This window comes from Plutella xylostella, chromosome 9 (assembly GCF_932276165.1).
Source record: "Plutella xylostella chromosome 9, ilPluXylo3.1, whole genome shotgun sequence".
Taxonomy (NCBI): Eukaryota; Metazoa; Arthropoda; class Insecta; order Lepidoptera; family Plutellidae; genus Plutella; species Plutella xylostella.
The window spans coordinates 11,371,192-11,395,692 of NC_063989.1; the positions used below are offsets into that span (position 1 = coordinate 11,371,192).

The window sequence follows — 24,501 nt, forward strand, 5'->3', positions numbered from 1 at the left end:
GTGCCATCTCTCTTGCTGCAAGATAAAAAGTACAAAATAATAAATATGTGGGGACATCTCACACACGGCCATCTCCGACCCCAAGCTAGGCAGGACCTGTGTTATGGGTGTCGGACAGCTGATATAAAAGACTATTTTTTTGTTTTATTGGGGCAGTAATAGCGGACTTATGTCTCCTCCTCTGTATAATTAAAGCTTTACACGTAACTCATCACAGGGTCCTTAATAATGATGTTCTCTACCTACAAAATATTACCAGGAGATTATGACATACATTGTATAAAATACATGTCATGATCCTCCTACAAGATTGGCGATTTATTGCCTCAATCTCCATTCTCCACGCTTGGCAGGCAGGCTGACTATATCACACAACACAAACATATAAAACCAATATCTGTCCGGCCGAGAATACAACCCGGGACTTTCAGGATATCGTCAAGCAGCGTCTCTAACCACTACACCACCCAGTCGTCCATAAAACACTTCATCAACAAAATTATGAAAATTAGAACAAGAATTCACTCGCAGTTGGATTAATCAGGAGTCAATTCAAGTTGTGAACTGAAGAGTTCCAGAGCCAATACTGCAGAAGATTAGTGTTCAAGTCTTATAGTTACAGCTTGATCGCTAATCCGGGAGTCACTCAATTTGACTTGAGCCAGTACGAGCGAGCGAGAGGATATAGACAGCAGAGTTAACAGGGCCGTAGCCAGATGGGGCACTTACACTTTTAACTTATGATAAGGCAATATAAAATATTGTTATACTTATTAAAAACATCAGGAGTAAGTAAGTAAAATAATAAAAAAAAACCATTATTATCCCAAAAAGGTTATAGGTAAATAAAATAAAAATATAATTATAAATAAATTAAGTTGAAGGCAGAGAAATCTGACCACTCTCAGAATCATTGTTAGTATGAGAGGGGGGTCAGGTTTCTCTGCACATGACTGCCTACCTAATGTACCTATTTATAATAATAATATCAATAAATAATAAGCCTACTTTCTAAAATTTCAATTCTTTCAGTATAATGATACAATAATTTTCCTTCGAATGAGCTGACAAAATTCCACCCAGAATTCATTAATCCTTGCTTCCCCCTTAAACCATATCCTGAGTACGTCCACCCAACTTCTAGCTAAAGTTTCACCCGAGACAGATCCCAGGTGCAATGTCTGTAACTATTGTAAGGGGCGCAAATTTATAGTCTCCGTCCAGCGAGGACTGTGGGGGCGGCCACGGCCGTCGACTGCTACATTGGGATGCAAATCGGCTGACGGGGGCGGCCGCTGTTGAACTGTGGGGCGCTCTTTGTACCTTGGATACTGCTCATTAAGTGCAAGTCTATTTAGTAGGTAGCCGAATGGATTCAGTCACAGATCAAGTAGTAGATAGATATATAGAGTAGATATCCAAGAAATAATTTTGAATTTTACATGAAACAATTGATAGGGTACAATAGGCGGTCTTATCGCTTATAGCGATCTAGGCACTGCCATGTTATCGACACGTTATTATGTACGCCGCCATTTCTTAGTACTTACCTCATCTGCAATGCTCCAGGTCCAGACTCTGTATGCAAATGTGCTCAGCATTATTTGTATATCTATATGCGATGGAATAGTTAGTTTATGCTGTGTTTAGACTCTGTTCCGGTAATCGCTTGCCCGCGGTCTGTTCCTAGCCTGTGTTTGTTTACTTGCTCTAAGTGTTTGTGTTAGATATATGCTGATAATAGTCTTGATTGGGAAGCGGTGAAGCGTGGTAGAGGGTGAGTATGATGCATCTTACCTAGATGAGAAGTATATAGGTACCTCTACTTGATAAGCCCTGGTTCGGAACTAGTATGCAACTCACAATCTGTATAGGGTCGAAGGCTGTAAGGGCAGTTGAACCGACTTCAATGAAAGATGGCTAAGAACACTCCAACAAAAAACTCCAATAGGACTCGTTCCAATAAAAATGCATGAAAATCGGATCATCTTTTCTGACCTACCGGATGAAACTAATAACACCGATCTTTTTATTTCAATAACTAGACATCTCTGCCATTCCTTCTTCTCAAATGTCTCTGCTGAAGTGAAGTGTAAAGTGAATAACGGTAGTGAGCAATATCACAGACGAAACATCCTCAATATTAGCAACAGTTCCCGGAACCGAGGCATTCCTTCGGCATGGTTCGATCCGCGTAATAACGTCTTACGTCTTTGTAACGCAACACGTTTGCAATAAATGACGAACCTCCGACTATTGGACTTGGATATTAACAAGCCGTCTATTACGCTACAGCGCTTTAAGCGCTACATCTCGATATCGATATGGCAGCCTTTGACGAGCGCTTCATAGCTGTCGACACTTGCTAGCTGGGTGTAGCGTGTGCCGTTATTGAATATCTTGTCGCCATTGTTAACTATCGTTCTTGAACCGTGACGAAACGACAAGCTTGTATAAGTTCGTCAAACTCAAACTCAAACTCAATTTTTTTTATTCATCGTAAAAATATAAAAATTTCTGATGAACGTCAATTTTTACAAACTACTCTCTGTTCGGATAAGGGGGGCTCTTTCTGTCTTAGGAGAAGAACGGAGGCAAGAAACTCCTGAGCCATCTTAATACTAGTTAGTATACAATACTTATAAGCTTTATAATAATATGAGCAGAGCTAACTATTTATCACAGCCATGCATTAACGTCCTCTAAGTAATCATCAATTTTATAATAAGCTTTTTTACAGAGTGTCTCTTTAATGTAACACTTAAACTTATTCTCTGGCATTTGAGTAACTTCTGTTGGAAGCTTATTATAAAATCTAATACAGTACCCTAAAAACGATTTATTAACTTTCGCTAGACGCATTGCTGGAAAAGCCAGCTTATGCTTGTTTCTAGTATTAATGTCATGATTACTGCCAATTGTATCAAAAGTTGAAATATTCTTTGGTACATACATTCAATTGGAAAAAATGAACTGACATGGAACTTTACTGTAAGGATGTTAATTTCTTTAAATACGTCACATTTCGTCTTTACAAGACGTTTTAGATAGGATGCTACAATCGCCACATGTAATGCAGAGGTAGATAGGCGCTATCCAGGCGTTTTCGCTTTGTATAGGTACCACTTTTATAACTATCATACTAATTACTAACACTACCTACTTAGCATAAATATGAGACAAGCAATTTACTTACTAGGATATAGGTATTCTATTCTATTCTATTCTCATAGGGGGTGAAGTTCCTGTACGTGGCTCTCTCGAGTGGAACCTTTGTACATATCCCCTTGGTTTCAGCTCAGCCAGCCTAGCTCCCGGGTAAACTGGAGTAGCAGGCCTGGGTGTTGTAATAGCTGAGGTAGGCGCTCTGTTGGTCCAAGAATAGATAATCTTGTTTCTGTAGTAGGTGGACAAGCTAACAGAATATGTTCAACCGTCTCATCTACTTCCTTACATGTCCTACATAAGGGACTAGTTGAGTTACCTATGGTATATAAGTGTTTATTCACGCAACAATGTCCTGTTATTAATCCTACCATTAATGATATATTACTACGGGACAGGTTGAGTAAGTAGCGTGTAAGTTTATGGTTGTGTGATAAAATAAACGCTTTAGTTTGTCTGCAATCTACCCGATTTTTCCACTCCTGATTGTGTTCAGATAGTGTTTTATCGGTGAGACATTGCCTTATTGCCTTTGATGACAGACTAATAAATGGTTCTGGCACTATTGGCAGGGTATTTGATCCCATTCTTGCTAGTCGGTCAGCCTCGCAATTTCCTATAAGTATACATAATTATGTAATGGATTAAATTAATTGGATACTCACAAATATAAAGCCTTTTAAAAAACCTTGCGACCCTGCTTTTTATTATAATAGAGACACCGTATTACACTAAAAGCTGCCGGCGCCTATAGCGTTATTAACAATAAAATACGTTTAACAATAAAAGATAGCGTGATATCGTTTGTGCTGGATTCGTTCCAGGAGATATGAAGCTGGGGGTCTCTCTATATTACGAACAACTATGTTTCGGAGACTCTATCTCGTTGTATTAATCGTGCCGTTTGCACGACAGCTCTCGTTCGTTCGTTTTTCGTCAATATAGAGTAACCCTCCAGGAGATATGAAGCTGTGTGCTGGCAGCGAGCTTCGCAACACACCGGGTGTAACATACATAAACATGAGAGCTTCGATGGTTTATTTTTAATTGCTTTCAATTATTGTAACTGGGTACGATTTAAAACTACGGCTAATTAATTAATGGAAAATCAGTTTTACAAAATAAGAAGAATTATCGGAAACTGACGGGATTATATTAAATTAATTTAGATTTTTCGAGAATGAGTTAGAAAGAGGTTGCATCTTTATTTTTTTGAAATGTAACATTTTAATGGCAATAATATTGTTATTATGAAAAAACAAGTTTAGCCATAATAAGAAAAATTATACTCCTATTTTTTTTAATCCCAAGTGAATTTGTTAAGTATACGTACTTAAACTAATAAATTATGCAGGCATATTGCATAAGTTATAATAAAATTACAAATGTTTGCATATCGCACTCACTTGCGATATTGCATTGCCGAGTTAACAAGCTGCCTTGTATTGACTTGGCGATGGCGCGGGTTTAAGACGAGTGTTGTGTGGAGAACAATGCACCTCTCACTGTACGTCTGTCGGTAACTGTACAGTCCCACCTGTCCTACCACGTCTCACCACGTCTCACCACGTCCCACCTCGTCTAACATCGCCTCTACGGTGTTATTATTGTGATAGTGGGACCCCCTGACATGAGTGTTGTGCTTGTGACAATCCAATCAAACTTGTAATCTGAATTTGATAAATCGATATTTGTTTACTACTGCGTGGCGCGTGTTTTGTGATTTTACGCAAAGGGAGATCTATGCGAAAGTAACGTTTAGTAACTAAATCATTATGAATGACATGAGCTGTGTAATTACATTTCAGTTACAGTTCCTACTTACAGTAGTTGCAGTTTCAAGAAATGAGATGATTCAGTCACTGATGGTGACGACGGAAGTGTAAGAAGTAATAAAAAGTACGTACACAATATAAAACTGTAAATTTAAATGCCGATACATTTTCACAGAAACCAGTTTGCACCAAGCACTTTCAGTTTCCACGTGACTGCGTGGCTCGTACGTGAGTCACCCGGCACTACTTCTAATGCTCATATTGGAGCGGGAAATAAAATGTTGCACCTTATCAGTGTTATTTATTGCGGCGCGCGCTAACGACATGTTTGCTGTAATATATGGGCCCCGCCCCTTGTGAGGAGGTGCTGAATGCTGGCGGTAGATGGACGACCTTGGGACAGAGGTGCAGTGGTTACTGGTTGGTTTGCTGCCACAAGTGAGGTTCATTTATTTATTTATGAGGTTCATAGATGGTTCTGAGTTTGAAACCCAGCCTTTCGTTTTTGTTAGCTTAGGATTAAGTTGAACGAGTTTATAGTCGGTGCAGCAATGCACTTCTGCCTTCCCAAATAAGAGTATAAGCATTAGTAAGTATACACGGTAAAAGTTTATGGACATGGCCCAGGTAAATATGGTTCTCGCTTTTAATAAAGGTTATAAAAATATAGTTTTTTAATAAATGCAATAATGCGTATGTTCCCTTTATGCAATTCTTAATGCTTGACCAGTTGCAATACAGCCGCTGAACAAAACTGAAGGAAGTCTGGCACACAATAAACATTAGAGCACAATTAACATAAATAACAAAGGACCATCTGCCTCCTCAAGAGTCTGAGCCAAATTGGAGCGCTCCATAATGTCGGTCGCGCGAAAACAATAACGTCTCGAATACCCTTACATTAACCATCCAGCATTTGGCATACATGGATGCAATAGCGCCGGCTACAATTGGAAATAGTCCAAGAGCTGAGTGTGGATTTAATGTGATAAACAGAAAGCATAAAGAAAGGACCGGAGCTAATAAGCGAGGTTCTTGGCAGGCGGACGCGCGCGCGATGTGGCGGCGGCGTCCACTCCAATACGCTTTGTGGACCACAGAGTACATTAATTATTCTTCATATGGACGCTTCATAAATTTAGACGGGTGGAGTAATCACAGACTGTATTTTTAATTAGACGGTAACAGGAACAACTTTATTCCTCAGATAATATTTTTCTGACCATTGAAAAATCAGCCCTTAGTTAAAGAAAATATTATTCTATATCCACTTACCTCGAAGCTTTGTTAATTTATAGGTACTAATCTTTGTTAATCATGAGTACAGCGATTTTTCCAACAAACAGTGAAGGGTAGTCCCGGCTGGACATCGAACCCGTGAACCTCAGCACAACTGTGGGAGTCACTAACCACTACGCCATACGGGCCTCGATGCTGATGAACCATGCATTACCACCCCTTAGTCCGCAGCGGGACGCAGTAAATTGTATTAAACTGGGAACCTGTTAATTTATTATAATTTATCGTTTCATTACAAGCCACTACGATGTTTTAACTTTTATTTGAAATACGGCGGCCAAGCACGGTTATTATTTTACAAATACCAGCGAAAATGTGCTCTCACCAGGAAAGCCTCATATTTGCGGCATAAGGGATAAACTAGAGAAAAGGTTAGTTTTCCTGTGTTAGCTTTTCTTGAATTTCAATGTATAATTTCATCATTTCGACAACTGATGCAAAAACTAAGTCTTAGTTATATTCGAGCGGGTACAAGACAGGAATGTTCCTTGTCGATGTCTCGAGCACTTGCCGCGGTAATTTACCTATTACGTATCTGCAGGCAGCGCGATCACCTACTGGTTTTATTGGAAACCCCCGCCGTAATCTGACAGCTCAATGACGCCGAGACTTGATAGTAAGGGGACTTTAGACCAAAAGCTAACTGGGAAATCTGCTGAATCTTGAGTACTTATAGAACACGAACAGATTGATGCTTAAAAATGCTTTTGTGAATATTCATCTCGTTGCAATAACGTATAGCTCTCACCTAGAGAAACCCCCTTCAGGTTAACCACAGCTACCTTTTACCTTAGATTATATTTTTCTTTATATTGACTGTAAACCTACTTATGTGACTATAAAACCAATTGTAATATAAACAATACAGTGTTACTCATAGTAAAATAACAATACAGTTATTAAGTAATTACAGTTTTAGTAGTTTAATTGCGAAGGGGTAAAAAAAATCCCTCGAATTGCCATCCAATTTCATGGTAAGTAAATGTGGGAAAAACTCGGGTTCCGTAGCACTTTTCTGGCACCACCATGCGACAAGCAACACAGGTGATAAAATACCCACACGAATAATGGCCGCGCGATATTTCACCATCCGCTGTTATATCGCACAATTTCATGTCGATACGGGTATTGACCGCACTAAGAGATGGTTTTGAATGATTTAAAAATGTATAGAGCCAGCGGTTTTTGTTGGTATAATTACTTGAATTGTGCATTTAATAATTAAGGGCTGATTTTTCAATGGTCAGATAAGTGTTATCTGTGGAATAAAATTCTTACTATCACTATCTAATACAAACCTTCAGATGCGACAGCAACAATTTTATTCCACAGATAACACTTATCGGACTATTGAAAAATCAGCCCTAAGTATGTAACTATCAAAAGAATTACAATAGTCTGATCTATCAGACACAGCTCTTCTCTCAAACATAAATACCTAACCACTGAACGCATCTCGTCTGCCGTCTGTGTAAAAGTTATATCTAAAATAACATTATTCATGAATAACCTTTATCATCTGTTATCAAACAAGCGTTTGACTGAAAAAAACAATATTAAGCATAAACTCATAAGAAGAAACTTAGACGTAGTTTTCCTATTTGTAATAATCGCGAAAAAGATGCTTGTTTATCATTTTTTAACAGCGTCTTTAAACTCAAGATAGGTATCCTACTCGTATGTGCAAACTTATTCGCCTAGAATTTTCCTGCATTTTCCAGGCCCTAGATGAAACTCTTATACTATTACTTCGTTTAATTAATTAAACTCTTTCGTATCTCCTTTATTTCCCAACGGCATGTGACAATTTCTTTATTTTCATTTTCCACTTTCGCGACATTTTAGTAACCATATAGCAAAAGCGTTTTATGTTATTCAAGAAAAATACTTTGTTTCGAGAATGTTTGTTTTAAATTATCTCTCATAGGGTGTTAAATTAAGTAAATTTTGCTTGTATTCTTAGGGTATCGTGAAATTAATTAGAATTAGGTAAGTGGATGTACTTTTAATTAAAATCTACCTAAACGTTTTCCTAATGAAAAATGTTCTATGTAATAAATGCTTATTAACACCACCGATGGCTTATCGTATGGTGTAGTCGTTAGTAACACTGGCTGTTGTTCCTACCCCGCATGATTATTAAACTTATTCTAGGGTCTTGACGCAATGACGATTATGATACAAAATGTTTGTAAGTATCATAAGGTCTAAAGTTTTATCACATGAAAATCGTACGACAAAATGTCGACTAGTAAATCAAAAGAGGAAAGCCACAAACAGCGGTGGAAGCATAAGGCTGGCCGCAATAACTCGGTGGAACAACCTCCAAATACGTGAAAACAGCACTGTTTCGCTCGCTCACTGTGAAACGCCACATTACTTGTTACTAGATCGCATCGGTTAGGCTGCCCGCAAACATTCTGGCCATGTAGGTATGCGGTAGGTAATACCACCGTTTTAGTCGTCATCTGCAAAAATACAAAGGTACCTGACCATAGTTTTTAACTAGATACCTAATAGGGGTGGATTTTTTTCTGTTACAAAGGTTTAGGTCTGTTACAAAAGATTTAATGACGGATTTTTATAGCAATTTTGAAATAACTACAGCGTTAAAAAGTTATAATAATATCATCATTAGCCAATAATCAGCCAATTCGTTGAAAATTCATATACTTATAAGTGGTGATTTAAAATGTTTATAATAAACAACGAATAAAATTACTAAACCTCCCCGGAAAGCCTCACTCAATTCACCAGTGAATTCCACTTGCAACAGAAGCTTGCAGCCAGCCTTACACTACGGAAGGACCCGACCAATGCATAACGCTACATTGTAAGGAAACGGTTATAAGCCGTGCGCCGGGAATCTAATAGCATTATACGTACTTAACATGGTATATATCTTGTGCAGGCCGATTGAAAATTGCAGCCAACCCAACGTAGCAATTTCTAGTTACCCTTCCCGATACTGTTGCAAGCACGATGACTGAAAATTTCAGAGGGAATGTAACTCTTGTGTCGCTAGGATTAAGAACGGAATACCGTCCGAAGTAGCGAGTGATTGAGGAACTCATTGTACAAGAGGCTTTGTAGCAGGCTGGTATTGTGCGATTATGATCTCTGCTTCTTTGTTACAAATGATATTGAGAGTATTGAGCCATACGCAGTATCTACTACCTATCCAACCGACTGAGTTTATAAAAGTATTTTTTAAAATTAGAAAAAGTTATGATCAATATCTTTTTTATCACCGCCTGAACTTTGTTTATACTCAGATAATCATACTTAGGCCCGGGTCTCCTATTTACTCCGTAGGTCGCGTCAAGTGTCACCGCCGTAGGCCGCGTCACGATCCTCTTTACGTCTACGCGCCAACGTCGGCGTGTGAGGGAGACCGCATCAGTACATTTCTATAGTGAGCATCGTGACGCGGCCTACGACGTGACGCTGGACTCGACCTACGGCGTAAATAGGAGACCAAGGCCTTACACAATTTTTCAGAGCTTATGATATGTGGGACGTTTTGAGTTTGACTGTTCTAGAGATGTCCGAGAGTGAAATCCTATCGACTTGAACCTATCGATTTGTATATACTCCATAGATTAATATAAATATGAATTTATTCGTATACAGGCATGGGAGAACGAAGATATAGGTGCTGAAAGATCAAGTGTTTGTACTGTACTAGATTTTCCCTCATACATTTTTTTTTAAATTGGTATATATTTTTTAAATCTTTTTCCCTCATTTAGAACACTTTTATCACTGAAAATTAGGTTTGGTCAGTGGCTGCAAAGCGGGTCAGATTTGGCCATTCTCTTTTATAAAAGTGTCAGTATCTCGAAAACTATAGAATTTTTACCAAGGTCATATTACGATATCCTGCCATTCCTGAGCTGGCCTATCCGCCATTTAAGGGATAACGTTGACTTTTCGGAAAACCTGTATAATACAATGTTGTAAAAATTCTAATATTGTATAAATTTTAATCGATTTCAGAATGTCGACTTTGATGTGTCGCATCTCTAGTACGTTCCATTTTACCAAAGTGCGTACTCTAGAAATATATATTATCTGTGGTCATTGTCAATAAAATGACAGATTTAGCAATAGTAGGTACCTATTCATGCGTTAAATGGAAAATTTTAAAGTGTCACCCATGTCTTTGCCCCTGGAAAATGGTGTACGTTGACATTGCTACATGTATGTAAGCTGTTTCTTTTTTAAATACTACAAAAAGCAGCAAAATAATGTTTATTTAAAAAATATAGTTTATTTAATAAAGGCTGATTTTTCAATAGCCAGATAAAAGTTATCTGGGGAATAATTCTGATACTGTCGCGACTGAATGTTTGTATTAGACAGTGACAGCAACAATTTTATTCGACAGATAACATTTATCTGACTATTGAAAAATCAGCCCTTAAACTTAATTATTTAACTAGCTTTTTTAAAAATCAGCCATTAATAAATAAAAATATTTATCTATCTGTGATGAAACATTGTTGCAAGTGTGTACTTTGATAGTCCTGGATATAAATCAAGTGTTATCAATAAATCTGTTTGTAAAATATTGTTTTGTAACGTCCCTGTATGTCCAGCTCATGTTTCAATTTTATTTCATTGATAATCCTGTAGTTTTTTTACCCGAATTTCAATGGCAAATCTTGTTGTACGATAATTTTTTTGTATTAAATTTTACACGTAGGTAATATTGGAGGCCACCTTAACTGGAACACTGTAAAAATTATACAAATCTAACGATTTAAGAATTAAGTAGTATGTGCAAAAAATAATCCTACGGGAACTTTTTAAGACAAGCTGGCTTACAATAAAACACAACACAACACACTTAATTTAAAAGATTTTTTAGCTTATTTACACTAGTTTATTGTACTTAACGGATGTAGTGTTGTTTATAACGTTCATAACCCATTCATTGCGTTAAACGACACTTGAACGACACCAAAAAGACGAAGGTCAAAAACCTTTTTAATTTATGGTTTCTCGTGTCGTCTCGTTTGGCGCCAGTATTCATATTTCAAACGTTAGGTAATATTGGACTGGAATGTGGACATTTAATGGGTTAAATTAGCATAGTAATGCAGTGAGGTGGCTTCGCCATTGTCCGGCCAAGTAGCAATGACCGGAGCTTTTATCAAGGAGATTTGGGAGCTTTACCTAGTCCGTGATATAAACAGAAACATTAAAATGATGTCACCTGGAATCCCAATTTTATTTACATTAATTTTGAGGCTCATAGAATGAAACGATATGTTTTATTTTTCATTTATTTATACTCACCTTAAAATATTACCTGCCCCAGTGTCACAGTCACAGCCAGGATTCAACAACACTTGAGCACTGCAATACATCCGTGAGTGTTTTACTGTCTATGGCTATGCGTTCTTTGCTAATGACGCGTGGAGACGCCAATGACGTCACACGGCTTCTAGTCACCTCGGTGAAGTTCAGGGTCCGGAGTGAAAGTCGCCAGCGCCCAAGAAGGCGGCACCATGTAGGTTTTAATCAACCTGTCACACGCGGCCTTGCGGGGAATGCTACCTCATTTTGCGGATCTGATCTCGATTGTAAGGTCAAGGTTTCGTCCGGGCAGTCCGACCATTGTCTGTAATTAAGTACTGCTTTATTTTCATTAAGTACCTATTTTTTTTTATAATAAATAATTTATATATTAAGGCGTCAATATGACCCCATACCAACAATTATGTATTTTTTCAGGCGATTTGCTAAGGGTTAAATGTAAATGCGGCGATATGGGTGGCCAAGGAGTATAGGCATTTTACTTTCATGTAGGTACTAAGGTTCTATTTCTTAAAATCCTCCGCCAAGGAGGGAGAATAAATAAAATGAAAGTGGCATTTTAAGAGAAGTTGCTCGTATTTCTTGAATAGGTACATCCGAGTTGGCCACACAAGAGGCGCTTAAATTAATGCGCCCCGTATCAGATGAAAAGTCACGCTTGAAATTGTGCAAATTTATTTAAGAGCTTTCTAGAAAGATGGTTACCCCGCTTCACTTTAAACGTAAGCGTATATAGGCACCTACTGCGCATATAGGATAGCTTTTGGTTGTGAGAGGATTATTAGGATATTTTAATTAATTATTATGTCTGGCTGATATTCCTATCCTGGAATCACTTTAATAATTTATGTGTCTCCAATTATGCAGCCAGGTAGTACGCAAATACATAGTTGGCCAGCATCTGTGTAGAAAGGGCAACCTGTGTTGACCTCTGAGGTAGGTAAGTACTTGAATTATGTATTCAGATCAACTCAATTGAACGGCTCCGATAGGCCTTGGTCACATATTTTGTGCCCGCTGCTGTTTACCTGCCATGAATCATGCTATCCGCAGCCTACTCGTATGTAATTACTGGCCAATCACTTCACTAACCATTGCAATGCGGACTTAACTTGCATCATACATAAGTCATAAACTACACTTTGGTGCGAGGGTTATAGTGCGTCAAACTTATCTGATCCGGTGACAGTTAACTAAATTGGTTCATATCTCATCATTTACTAATAAATTATATATCGATATAAGTTAGATGGGTTTATTAAAACCGCAAGGGTAAATTACCATTACGGGAAAACTTAACATCTTAAAGAATGAAGAAATATTAGACATTTACGTGAGCTCTCACCGGAACAGATAAGTTTGTGGCACTGTAGGTATTAAAAGGAAACGTCAACGAATAATTTTTAAGTTTTAGGAATTTATTTACACGTCTTCGCCTCTATGGATGTTTTTAAATAGTTAATGAGTCCAAAATGAGTATTTTTGGTGTGCTGTACATGATCACATTTACCAGGGTTGAGCGTAGGTCTTGACGTAGGGGGTGGCGTGAGCGGCGTACGCCACGGGGGCGGCATGGTAGGCCGCGGGGGCGGCGTACGCGACGGGGGCGGCGGCGTAAGCTGCAGGAGCGGCGTACAGAGCCGGGGCGGCGGCGGCGTAGGCGAAGGCGGGCGCTGGCGCGGGGTGCGTCTGGGACAGCGACTGGGTCACCACGGTCTTGGTGGCGGGCGCGGCGTAGGTGGAGATGGCGGGAGCAGCGGCGTAGGCAGCCACGGGAGCAGCGGCGTAGGTCGCCACGGGGGCAGCGGCGTAGGTAGCCACGGGAGCAGCAGCGTAAGTGGCAACGGGGGCGGCTACAGCCGGAGCGTAGGCAGCCACGGGGGCGGCGGCGTACGCAGCCACAGGCGCGACCACGGGAGTGCGGACCAGAGACTTGGCCAGCTGAGGCGCGGCGGCGGCGGCGGCTCCGTCGAGCTGCGCTTCCACTGTCTTGACGTTGTCGATGGCCCTCCAGGCGTGGTCCTCGGCGGCGTTGGCGGCGCGGCCCTGCAGCTCGGCGGCCTGGTCGTACGCCTGGCGGCCGGCGTCGGCGGCGGCGCGCAGGTGGTCGGCTGCCTCGGCGTGCGCCTCGATGGCGGCGCCGGCGATGTCGCCCGAGCTGATGGTGGGCAGCGCGGGGGCCAGCACGCCCACCGACGGCGCGGCTGCGGCGCACGCCAACACGCAAGCGGTAATGATCTGTAAATGGAATGATAATTAATGCATGATTTAGGAATAGAATTTAGAATAAGTGCAATTTTTTGAATAGATTACATCATAAATGCAAATTATGTGAATGTTAATAAGATGATGGTATCATCTAGTAAACAATTTTAAAACTGCACTAGTTATGGCTGTCTAACAAGAAAACCGAATAAGAAATGGTGACCAACCAGAACTCTCATCGTGTACTTCTGTGGTAGACTGCACGAAGGCTACTGAATACTCTGGTTTCGCAACGCGGCGCTTTTATACCGGCGGCGCGGACTTGACTCTCATGCCACGCGGTAAAAGTATTGCCAAGGGCGGGAAGGGTGCAGGAAGCGAATTGACTATTTTGACAAACGTGTTCCAAGTTTAAACAGTCCAATAGCCCGAGGCATCGTATTGTATGCGGCCAGTATGTGCCATTTAAAACTGGATCTCGATCGGAGATTATTTATGTTGGTTGGTTTAATGTCAAAGCTGTTGAAAAGGATGTAGAGTGTAGTTGCGAGGACGAAAGCCTTTCAATAAGCGGCCGCCGCGCCTAGGTAAGTACGCACTCAATCCGTGAGATCCAATAATCCCTCATTTCATATTTGGCCAGCCTTTCCGTTATTTCTATCTATCGGGATTCCGGCAGCGTAATTTCTTTTCTGGCTATACAGCGGTTGTCAGATTCGCAGAAATCAAATATAAATTGTGATTTGGGAAAAAAAGTTATGATGTAAGCTTTTACGAACGATAGACAAATATTAAATATATTGTTCTCTGCTCAAGTACCTACCTAGGTACACTCATATAGGAAGCGGAAGAAGCGTTGTCTGCTCAAAAAAAAGGTAAATACGACCATGTTTCAGTAAAATAGGTTTGCAAACTTTAAATGCTATGTTAATGACAAAATTATTTTAGCTCATTAGCTCTAAGTATTGCAAAGAGATTATTGTGAAGTCCCAAACATACGCCATTCAAGTTCCATCTCAATGGCATTATGCAGGAATACGTAACCAGCCGGTACGCAACGTCCGTGTAAGTTATTTGCAATCCGTATACACGCAGAGAATCGATCTAATAGATCCGAGAATAGCCCCCTAAACTGGCGGCAGTTTGCAGGCAGCGCCAACCAGGTGGCTCGGCTGCCTCGGGGTGGTTATTCTCAACACGGGATGATGTAACTGTTACCCACCATTGTCAGCGCCATCTACTAAATTGGACTATGTCAGGGCGGAGGCACTTCCGTTGTAGAGTTCCGGTTTGATCCAGTTTCAGCTTTTATAATATACCTACATGTGTTGCGTACCTATATTTTTAAACGTATCTACTATATTAGGTAGATATATTAAATTATCACTATTTAAAATTACGAACTAAAATAAATAAAACAAATGACATTGTTTTTTTCTAGAGCAGACATTCCTTCGATGGAACCAGACACCTGCAGTGGGCGAGAACGAAGTTTCCGAAAACAAATACTGTTAGGTAATTATAGCTGTAAGGTCGTTGAAGTATTATAGTTACTCATTTTGTTACTTTGAGTTTTAAGGTTATTGCTTTAAGATGTTAAATCAGCCAATATAGATCGAGTGTTGTAAATAGCCGTCTTGCAAAGAGCTATAAACATCACTTTACCATGGACTTCCGTCATCAACACTAGCTAAGTGAATCAGAGGATATACCTACTTAAGTTGTAAGCGATTAGATAACTACAACGTGACCTTGGAGTGTTAAGTGACTTCTATAAGCATATTGATCTTGATTATGAACAGATATGTATAAACAATATCTAATTTCTACAACGTCTACCTTACTAAGTTATCTATGTACAGCGGGCTAGTCTACTAAGATCTCTATACAAAAAGGCTGGACGCATTATTAATACATCACTCAGGAAGGCTCCATCCTTCTACTTAGCGCGTCGTTGATCGTTGACAAACCCTAGAGCTGATGCAGGATTTGTCACTGCCTAAGATTAGTCACTATTGATAGGTACTGATAAGTCACTATAGGGTAAAAATATGATGACCATATTAAAAAAAATAAGAAAGATCGGTGATTCCTGTCACAGGCTCTGATTAAAAGGAGGCAACAATCACGGTTAATGTATGCATGTTCCAGAGGTTCCTATTTATGGCAAATAAATCATTTTGAATCATTTCATACACACTATTACACACACAGAAACAACACAACAATTCAAAAATAACTAATAGTTAGCATAAGAGTTGCTTCCCGGTGCTGAAACAGGTTCTAGCTCAGCTTGATGCTATGGCCTACCATAGCGCTAGTTTTCAGCTAGAACCTTTACCCCTATTTTGACAGCTAGTGGTAAAGGGTTTAGAGCTGTCAATCATTATGGTCCCTCAGACGGTGCAAATCCACTGGTCCTATGCGGAGCCCCGACAGTTTAGTGTTCCGTGCAGCTAACGGGCTATCATTGACAGACACTATGACGCGGCACTCACAGCTACAAGTAGAAGTAATCTCGAGAGTGCAGGCACATGTGTCTCCGATATCGGAGTACCATACGTTATCGTGATCGTTTTGTTTTACACTTTACTTGAATAGTTTAACAATCGTTCTATAGGGTGAATTTCCCGCGGCCAAAAATTGCGTGGCATCAATGAAATCGGTACTAAAAAACCAAGTTATAATTTTCTAATATTTTTTTCCGGTTAAGTGAAATAGTTATCTATGTGTAGCACTAAATATTTTATTAATAGGATTAATGGATATTTTTAAAAAAAATATTGAACCCCCAAATCTTTCATTGCCGTGTCTGTCCCCACGTTACCACGTTTTGTATTATTCTTCATTGATGAAAAAATATTGAGTATTGATAGTTAAACTTAGTTTCATTTGATACATTAATAGTTAAAGTATTGTCACGGAATACATTTATTGCAATATATAAAGAATATAGCGAACGGTAAGTGAAAATTCATGTGTCCCAGAACTTCTGTTCATTGCCGTGTCCTAAACATGATCAAGGCTATTGTTTTACCTATGAACTTGGGTGCCCCCCTCAGTGCGCTAATCGTTTCTTACAAGTGTCGCCTAACTGCTCGACGTGGAAGGAGGTACATCGGTGCCCGCGTTTTTGCGCTATAGTGAAAATCAGTAAAAATTTTGGGGACTGGACATTTTTTCTTTCATTGCCGTGGATAGATATAACTTCTATAAAATTAAGTTTGTCTTCTAGAGTAAGCATTCAAAAGAAAGCTTTTTGAAAATATTTACCTTATAAAGTGTTTATTTCTTCGAATAGTTAATACTTTTTTAGTTATTTATATTTAATGCCTTGATTTTCATCGCCATGCTTTCATTTCCGTGGCTTCCGTGGCCTATATTTGCTATGGCAATGAAAAAAAAGCCACGGCAATGAAAAAAATTTCATTGCCATGTCTTGTAAAATAATTTGTATTCATTGCCGTGGTTATGTTATTCATTTCCGTGGCCAGGTTATTCATTTCCGTGACTTATGTTTTCATCGCCGTGGTTTGTATGATTATTATTTTTTTTATTTTTTATTTTAACATTTTCATGGAGAACCAACAGCATTTACTAAAAACAAGACAACACAACTTAATAATTACTTGATGCCATTAATAGGTCCCCGCATATAATAAATGATTAGGCAAAGTAACATATCTTTTACCTGTAATACAGGTAATACCATGTAATACCATATTTATTTATGTATGTATTTTATTATTACATATAAGGTCTAGGTATATAATTATTAATAGCTATGTAGGTTTAAAGTATTTATATGTGTTCATAATATATTTAAGTATTATTGTATGTAGGTATTTACACATTGTTCATAGTAATTAAGTTGTATTTTCTCTTGTCTTGTCACACGTTACCCCTTTCTTTATACTTTATATTTCCTTTCAATGTGGTTGTCTGGAAGAGATTACTTTTAGTAATAAGGCCGCCGATTGTACCATTTTTCTTTTCTATGTTTGTGAAACTATTTCTGTTTGTGTGCAATTAAGTGTATTTTATCTTTTATCTTTTAATACCGATCACTGACATTACCTACAGAACTAGTCAAATTACCTCTTTTTGCAGTGCTTTAAAACGGGTGCGTATCGCGATGTATAAAAACGAAATATATAATATTACATTAATAATAACAATCACAACATAATTATAATGAACGTTATGTATAAATAAGACCGGTGGTAGCTCAGTAGGGTAAGCGCCCGCTTCCCACTCCAATAATGCGGGTGCGAATTCCGGCGCTGACATGTACCAATGTGTTTCTTTGAATTTAAATACAATGTATAGAAGCGTCCGTAGTCGAGCGGGCCTCAGTGATCGTAACTGATCGCTGAGGTTAAGCAACAACTGACACGGTCAGCCATTGGATGGGTGACCAATTTCAAGTGGTGCTTTTCTGGACGCTTCCGTGCTTCAAACCGTGGGTCCCGGTTGCTGCTTCGGCAGCAGTCGTTAAGCCTAGTCAGAGGCCTTCGGGCGGCTTGAAAACATCTGACAGTCGGGTTGCCCACTTACCCGATAACTCTCTCAGCACAAGCTTGCTTGTGTTGGGGTCCACCAACCCGCACTTGGCCAGCGTGGTGGACTAGGCTTAATCCCTTCCTTCATTGGAAGGAAGGAGACCCGTGCCCCAGCAGTGGGGACGTAATGGGTCGTGATGATGATGATGATGTATACCATCGCTCTTACGGTGAAGGAAAACATCGTGAAGAACCCTGCATATCTACCTATAGATTTAGCACATCTAGATAATATGTGAACCCACCAACTCGCTGTGGACCAGCGTGGTGGGAAATGGTCCAAGCTTAGAAAGGCAGCAGCTTAGACCTTGGGGATATGCACATTGCACAAAGGTCCCATTCGAGAGAGCCAGGTGCAGGTACTTACACCTCCCACAGATAGTAGAATAGAATATAATAGAACATACATCTCTGCAGGAACTCATCTGGATGCTAAGTGGCCTTAATGCTGCTTGCAACGTGTAGGCCTCCGTATGAACTTGGGCAAGACAAAAGTCATGTAGAATGTTCACACAAAACCGGAGCCGGTGATCGTTCGTGAGACAACTATCGAAGTTGTGCAATAATATGACTACCTGAGGCAGACTATTCGGCTAGGCAGAAGCAACTTCGACCAGGAGGCTGAAAGGCGCATCCAACAGTCTTCAACCATTGCGCCCTGCCAGTTATGACATATGGTGCAGAGGGTTCTACCTTTTTTGGCCTAAGATTTATTTGCCTAATCTCGTATCGTATTGCATAGTAACGTTTGGTCAAAGTCTCGTTTCGCCGAAAATTGTATGACATAAATCTCGTTTAGTAAAAAGTTATTTCGCATAATCTTATTTAGCCTAATAACGGTATGGTCAAATCTCAAATAGCCTAACAATACTATGGCATAGCTTATAAAAACTACTAATATTCATTTGGCTTTAACTTTGACGAAGCGTCTCCCTATATAGTGCAAACTGGTGCCTTGCATTAGGTATTTAATTTTCCGCTATGTGGGTAACGCTTCGCTGCGCTCCGCTTTGCTTTAGACGAACATGTGCACCTAACATGCTCCTCCTCGCTTTGCTCGTCGTCGCACCTACCTTTAGGTTTCGATCCCATGGGGTTTAATGGCGATTGTAATAATTATAATGGTCATTCACTTTCGATATTTCGATCATTCAATATCACATTGACATTTAAAACATACTGAATATAGTATTTATCAGGATAATATTATTAATATTATTTATAGTTTAGACCTTACGAGTTATGCGAAATGAGTTTAGAATACTAAAGATTAGGCGAGATGAGGGGAACCCGGTGCAGAGACCTGGACACTGATGGTGGGACTGGTCCACCGATTTAAAGTCACTCAGCGTGCTATGGAGAGAGCTATGCTTGGGGTTTCTCTAATGGATGGTATCAGAAAAGAAGTTATACGTCAGAGGACTAAGGTTTATACCAACATAGCTGTCAAAATATGCAAGTATAGGCAGGTAGCCGGTAGTGGCTGGATTCGGAAGACCGAGGACCGAGTGTTGTGGCGCTCCTTGGGAGAGGCCTATGTCCAGCATTGGATGATTATAGGCTGATGATGACAACATGTACATTTCATATTATTATACCAATTAAAATATACTATGATTTAGCATAAAGTTCATAAAATATTCTATCATATCACATAATGTGTGTTAAATTACACATCACCATCAGAACCTCTAGCACCACAACCTAAAGATAGGTGCGATGACGAGAAAAGCGAGGAGGAGCGGTTAAGTGCACATGTTCAGCAAAAGCGAAGCAGGGCTACATGGGGAGACGCTCTATGTTTAGGTTTTGGTGCAAGGAGTTTTGACTGAGTTATTATTATTGGCGCTATGTAGGGAGACGCTTAGCTGACCAACATGTGCACCTAACCGCACACGCCTTTGTTTATATTTTTTTGCTAGGTGTTTTGCCGGTGTTGTGTAATTCAGCACAGAGAATATATGTCATATTATAAGGTAACGGGTCCATATTCCGAGGTAAATAACAACATTTGAAAGTAAGTAAGAAAAATAAGCATTTGTAACCATCAATATTGATGTGAAATATTGTCTTCTGTAAGAATATACGTTAAATTTTATATTTCTTAACACAGATTCATTGATAACACATTAATTATACTTAAAAAAATATAATTTATTACACATGTCGATTTGCCCTTATACCGAGGTAGGATTATGGTTTCTTCCATATACCGAGGTAGCCTGTTCCATATTCCGAGTTAGTCCTGTCAGTGGCTCCATGAGTGTGGCCATGAACATAAGGAAATTACAATCTAAAATATCGATATACTTTTTTAACCCTAAAGTACTCCAAATAAATTTAATTATTCTAAATAGTAGTTGAAAATAATGAAAAGAATTAAATACTCTCCATTTATATTGGTTTTCGTGATAATTTCTATTATTTATGTAACATTTTCATAATTCATTATTGCAACTGGTAACATTGGCTAGAAAAAATATTCATAATGCTTCTATGATGTTCTATGGACTTTTCCAAGCGATTAAAAAAAAAATAGAGTAGAGATGGGGTAAATTGATGAAATAGTGACAGTAATCGAATATAATCGATTATTGAACTCGAATGATTTAAACATTTTTTACTATAGTTTTTATCTAAGTAAGGTCTAAAATTTTTCCACGATATTTTATGTTCTTACTTAAATGTTTAAAAATTGATGATACGTAATAAAAGTAGATGTGTAAGGGATGAGGAAAAGTATCGAATACTTACAAAAGCCAAATACCTTATCAGTACTAATTTCCGATGAGTACCTAATGTATTTACCATAAACGAATATGATTATAATAAAAGTATCTACCCAGGAATCGATCCAGCATCGATTATTTTTTTCATTCAAGCATAGGTCGGAAGCAAGGAACATTGCACTAGGTACATCTCTATGGCGCATGCGCGCTGGACTGGAGGCGCGCCGGCGCCATGTTCAATTTTCCGCCGAAAAGTTTGCCGCTATTCTTTGAAAGTATTTTTGTTAAGTCTTTACATTAGAAAACAAACATCTTTTATTAAATTATTATGTTTGTATTTGCAATATGCAATTGGAAAATCGATAAGGTAAGCTAGTGTGCGAATTATTTTAGGAAATTACGTAAAATGGAAATATTTTTATGTTTTTATCAGTAATTTGGCATCAGTTTAGTTACTAACCTAGGTTTTTGTTCTAGCGTTTTCGTTTCTAAACTCACTAAGTTTTGTGAAAATGGGTACCAACTTATAAGGATAAGCTTAATTCTGTCAACTATCCATACAATTTACCTACTTACTTTATTTTTCAGTGACAACAACAAGAAAATGAAAAAATCAACCAGACCCCTAAACCAAACATGAAATGCAGTATACAGGACATTCATTTATCTGGGAATTCTGGGATAACAATATTACAACGGCCATCAGACCTCGAAGTAGAAGGATAATGGAAATAAAATACAGAAATGAAATTAGGCAATTGTGTATATAAGTGTTATAAAAACTCCACGGTCGTGTGTGTTATTTTATTCACCCAAATAAAGTTTTACGTCTACAAATTTCTTTCTTTCTTCTTTTATAAAGAGTAATAAGTAGGTAGTATCTAGTAGTAGTTTCGTAAAGTCAGGCATATCTATCCACACCCCTTTTATATTTAGGAAGAAAGTCGCTAATTCATCTTGATTTTATGGTTTGATGACGGCATCGGATGACACTGCGAAGGTGTGATGTAGTCATATTCCGATTTCCGAGGTACCTACCTATGTAAAATGTCATACTCCATATTAGGGGTTCAGCAAGTATTTTAATAATCCATATTCCGAGTTATCAAATTATCTATTTAGAAACAACATAGATTTGTTACTCAAATCATACATAAAATATTGGTAAAATTATGTATCACTTACGTTAATAGCGATGAAATAACACTGTTTTTTATCATTTCAAATATACATACTAAGTTAAGGTTTTCTAGGTAACCATGATTTTTGGGTCAACAATTATCGTGTCATATTAAGATTCCTAGAGGATATTTTGTACCGCCGAATTAGGTTATAAGCTTGTCACGTTCATCATTATTATTATGTAATCAAGCATATACTTCAAATGTTATTATTTGTAAAGTTATAAGCTAAAAATCATGACATAGTATTTTTCCTTATACCGAGGGTAACTCGGAGTTAGGAACAACGTATAAAAATCAGGCCCTTATACCGAGGTATTTTGTTTTTGAGTTTAAAGGGGTTAAATTAGTTTAAAAAGAGTTAAAATTTAAATTTAATGTAAGTATAAGAATATAATAAACTAAATATAAACTATTTACAAAGTTGAACGTCGTATAAATATTAAAAAACACAATTATTAAATATGGCTGGCCTTACGTAAGCCGGGTCGCGTTTGTATGAAAAACATGGCGGCGTCGCCCTCACGGCACATTACATGAGTTTTTAGTAATTTTAGGCAATTTTAAACATATTTACTACATCAAGTAGTTTCAGTTAAAGATAATGAACGATTAAATGTAATTTTAGAGTATCCAAACCTATTAAAATGAGTAATAATCATGAAAATAAATATAACTCGAAATAAGGACGCCATTTTGAATACCGCGATATATGGACCCGTTACCTTAGTATATTTTATGAATTTTACATAAAATGAACAGTATACACATTGGGTATTATACCTTATAAAAATATAGATGTTAAAGGTAAGGTTTATTATATGTTGTGAACGTTATTAGTGTGAAATGAAACATTTTGTTTTATACATCGCAATACGGACCCCACAATGCTCCTTAGAGAATTCCATACTATATACTTATTTTTTTATACATACTGTCGTTCTTTCTTTCGTTCCAATATCTATCCAAATATTTCTGCCATACATGCCTGTCTAAGTTTGCGTTTCCCTCACAGTCTTTTTAAAAATTGCAGTGGATTGATTCTTAAATTTCCATTGTATACAGTTCTTTCATTGCCGTGGAAGTTTGTTTCATTGCCGTGGGCCTTTGTTTCATTGCCGTGGACGCTTGTTTCATTGCCGTGAACGCATGTTTCATCGCCGTGGCACGAAATTTTTAATCATCCGTATCTCGTTAAGTTTTTAACTTATCTGCTACCCATTTAGTAAGAACACTAACATTACCAAAAACTTTAATAAAAGCGTTTTTCTAATATAAAAAACCTTAAGATAAAAAAGTCCACGGAAATGAAGATTTTTTAGGACTTGTTGAAATCCACCCTATAGTGAAGTTTACGACTGAAGGCTTCATTGGTTCGTTAGTTTACTTTGACTGTTGTTTAAGTTGTATTCTATTTACGACCGAAGACATAGAATACAACTACAACGGTATCGAGTCTTACGAACTGATGGCGCATTGGTTAGTGACTCTGACGATAGTGCCGAGGGTCCCGGGTGCGATCCCAGGCTGAGGCAGATATTTATTTAAAAGCATATTTGATTACGGATCGTGAATGATATATTTTGTTTTAAAGTTATGTCGTAGGAGTTTACGTATCAACAACATCCTATTAGTCTGTTAAAAAAAACAAAATCGGTTTTGTAGATTCAGATTCCAATACAAACTAAATGACTTTATTTTTTAGTGTTCTTCATATTAATTTGATAGATATTAAATTCACCAACCGATCCTTAGAAAATAGTTTTCATTTATGTATCAATAGAAAAAGATCCTCTTTTAATCCAACTTATTAAATAAAGTCTTCTATATTGAATGAAAGAGGCGATTCTAAGCAAACTCATCGGGCCCTGATCTTATTACTATCGGTAGAAAAAGAAAATTCTGTTCGGATGCGGAGAATCCCGTAGAATTACCACTTTGTTTAATTATTCGGTGTTCAGTTTGCTTAATCGACCTAATTTATTCAACTGACTTATTCTGATTCTAAATTGCGTTAGAGAAATATACACTCACGAGCAATGAAAAAGCTCCATTGACAATAGCACCAAATTAGTCCCAAACAAAAAAATTATAATAGGATAATGCAATGTTGAAGTACATTAATTATCAGCGCATTAGAAAATTATCAACTAAAAACGTAAATATGTTGATGTTTTAAAAAATGTAGTCGTTTGGTGTTGACATTTTGTAAGTGTAACTTTTTTATTGATCGTGAGTGTGTAAGTGGTTTTAAGTGTTA

General features: G+C 38.2%; 1 protein-coding gene across 1 annotated transcript; it reads right to left on the minus strand.

The window, feature by feature from the left end:
- Positions 1-12,961: 12,961 nt before the first annotated feature.
- Positions 12,962-14,136, minus strand: LOC119691662 (cuticle protein 16.5). Its single transcript, XM_038109535.2, has 2 exons — positions 13,997-14,136; positions 12,962-13,802 (listed from the first exon to the last, which is right to left on the minus strand). Exons 1-2 carry the CDS (start codon positions 14,006-14,008, stop codon positions 13,071-13,073), a joined length of 744 nt encoding a protein of 247 aa, XP_037965463.2. The 5' UTR covers positions 14,009-14,136; the 3' UTR covers positions 12,962-13,070.
- Between the last annotated feature and the right edge of the window lie 10,365 nt (positions 14,137-24,501).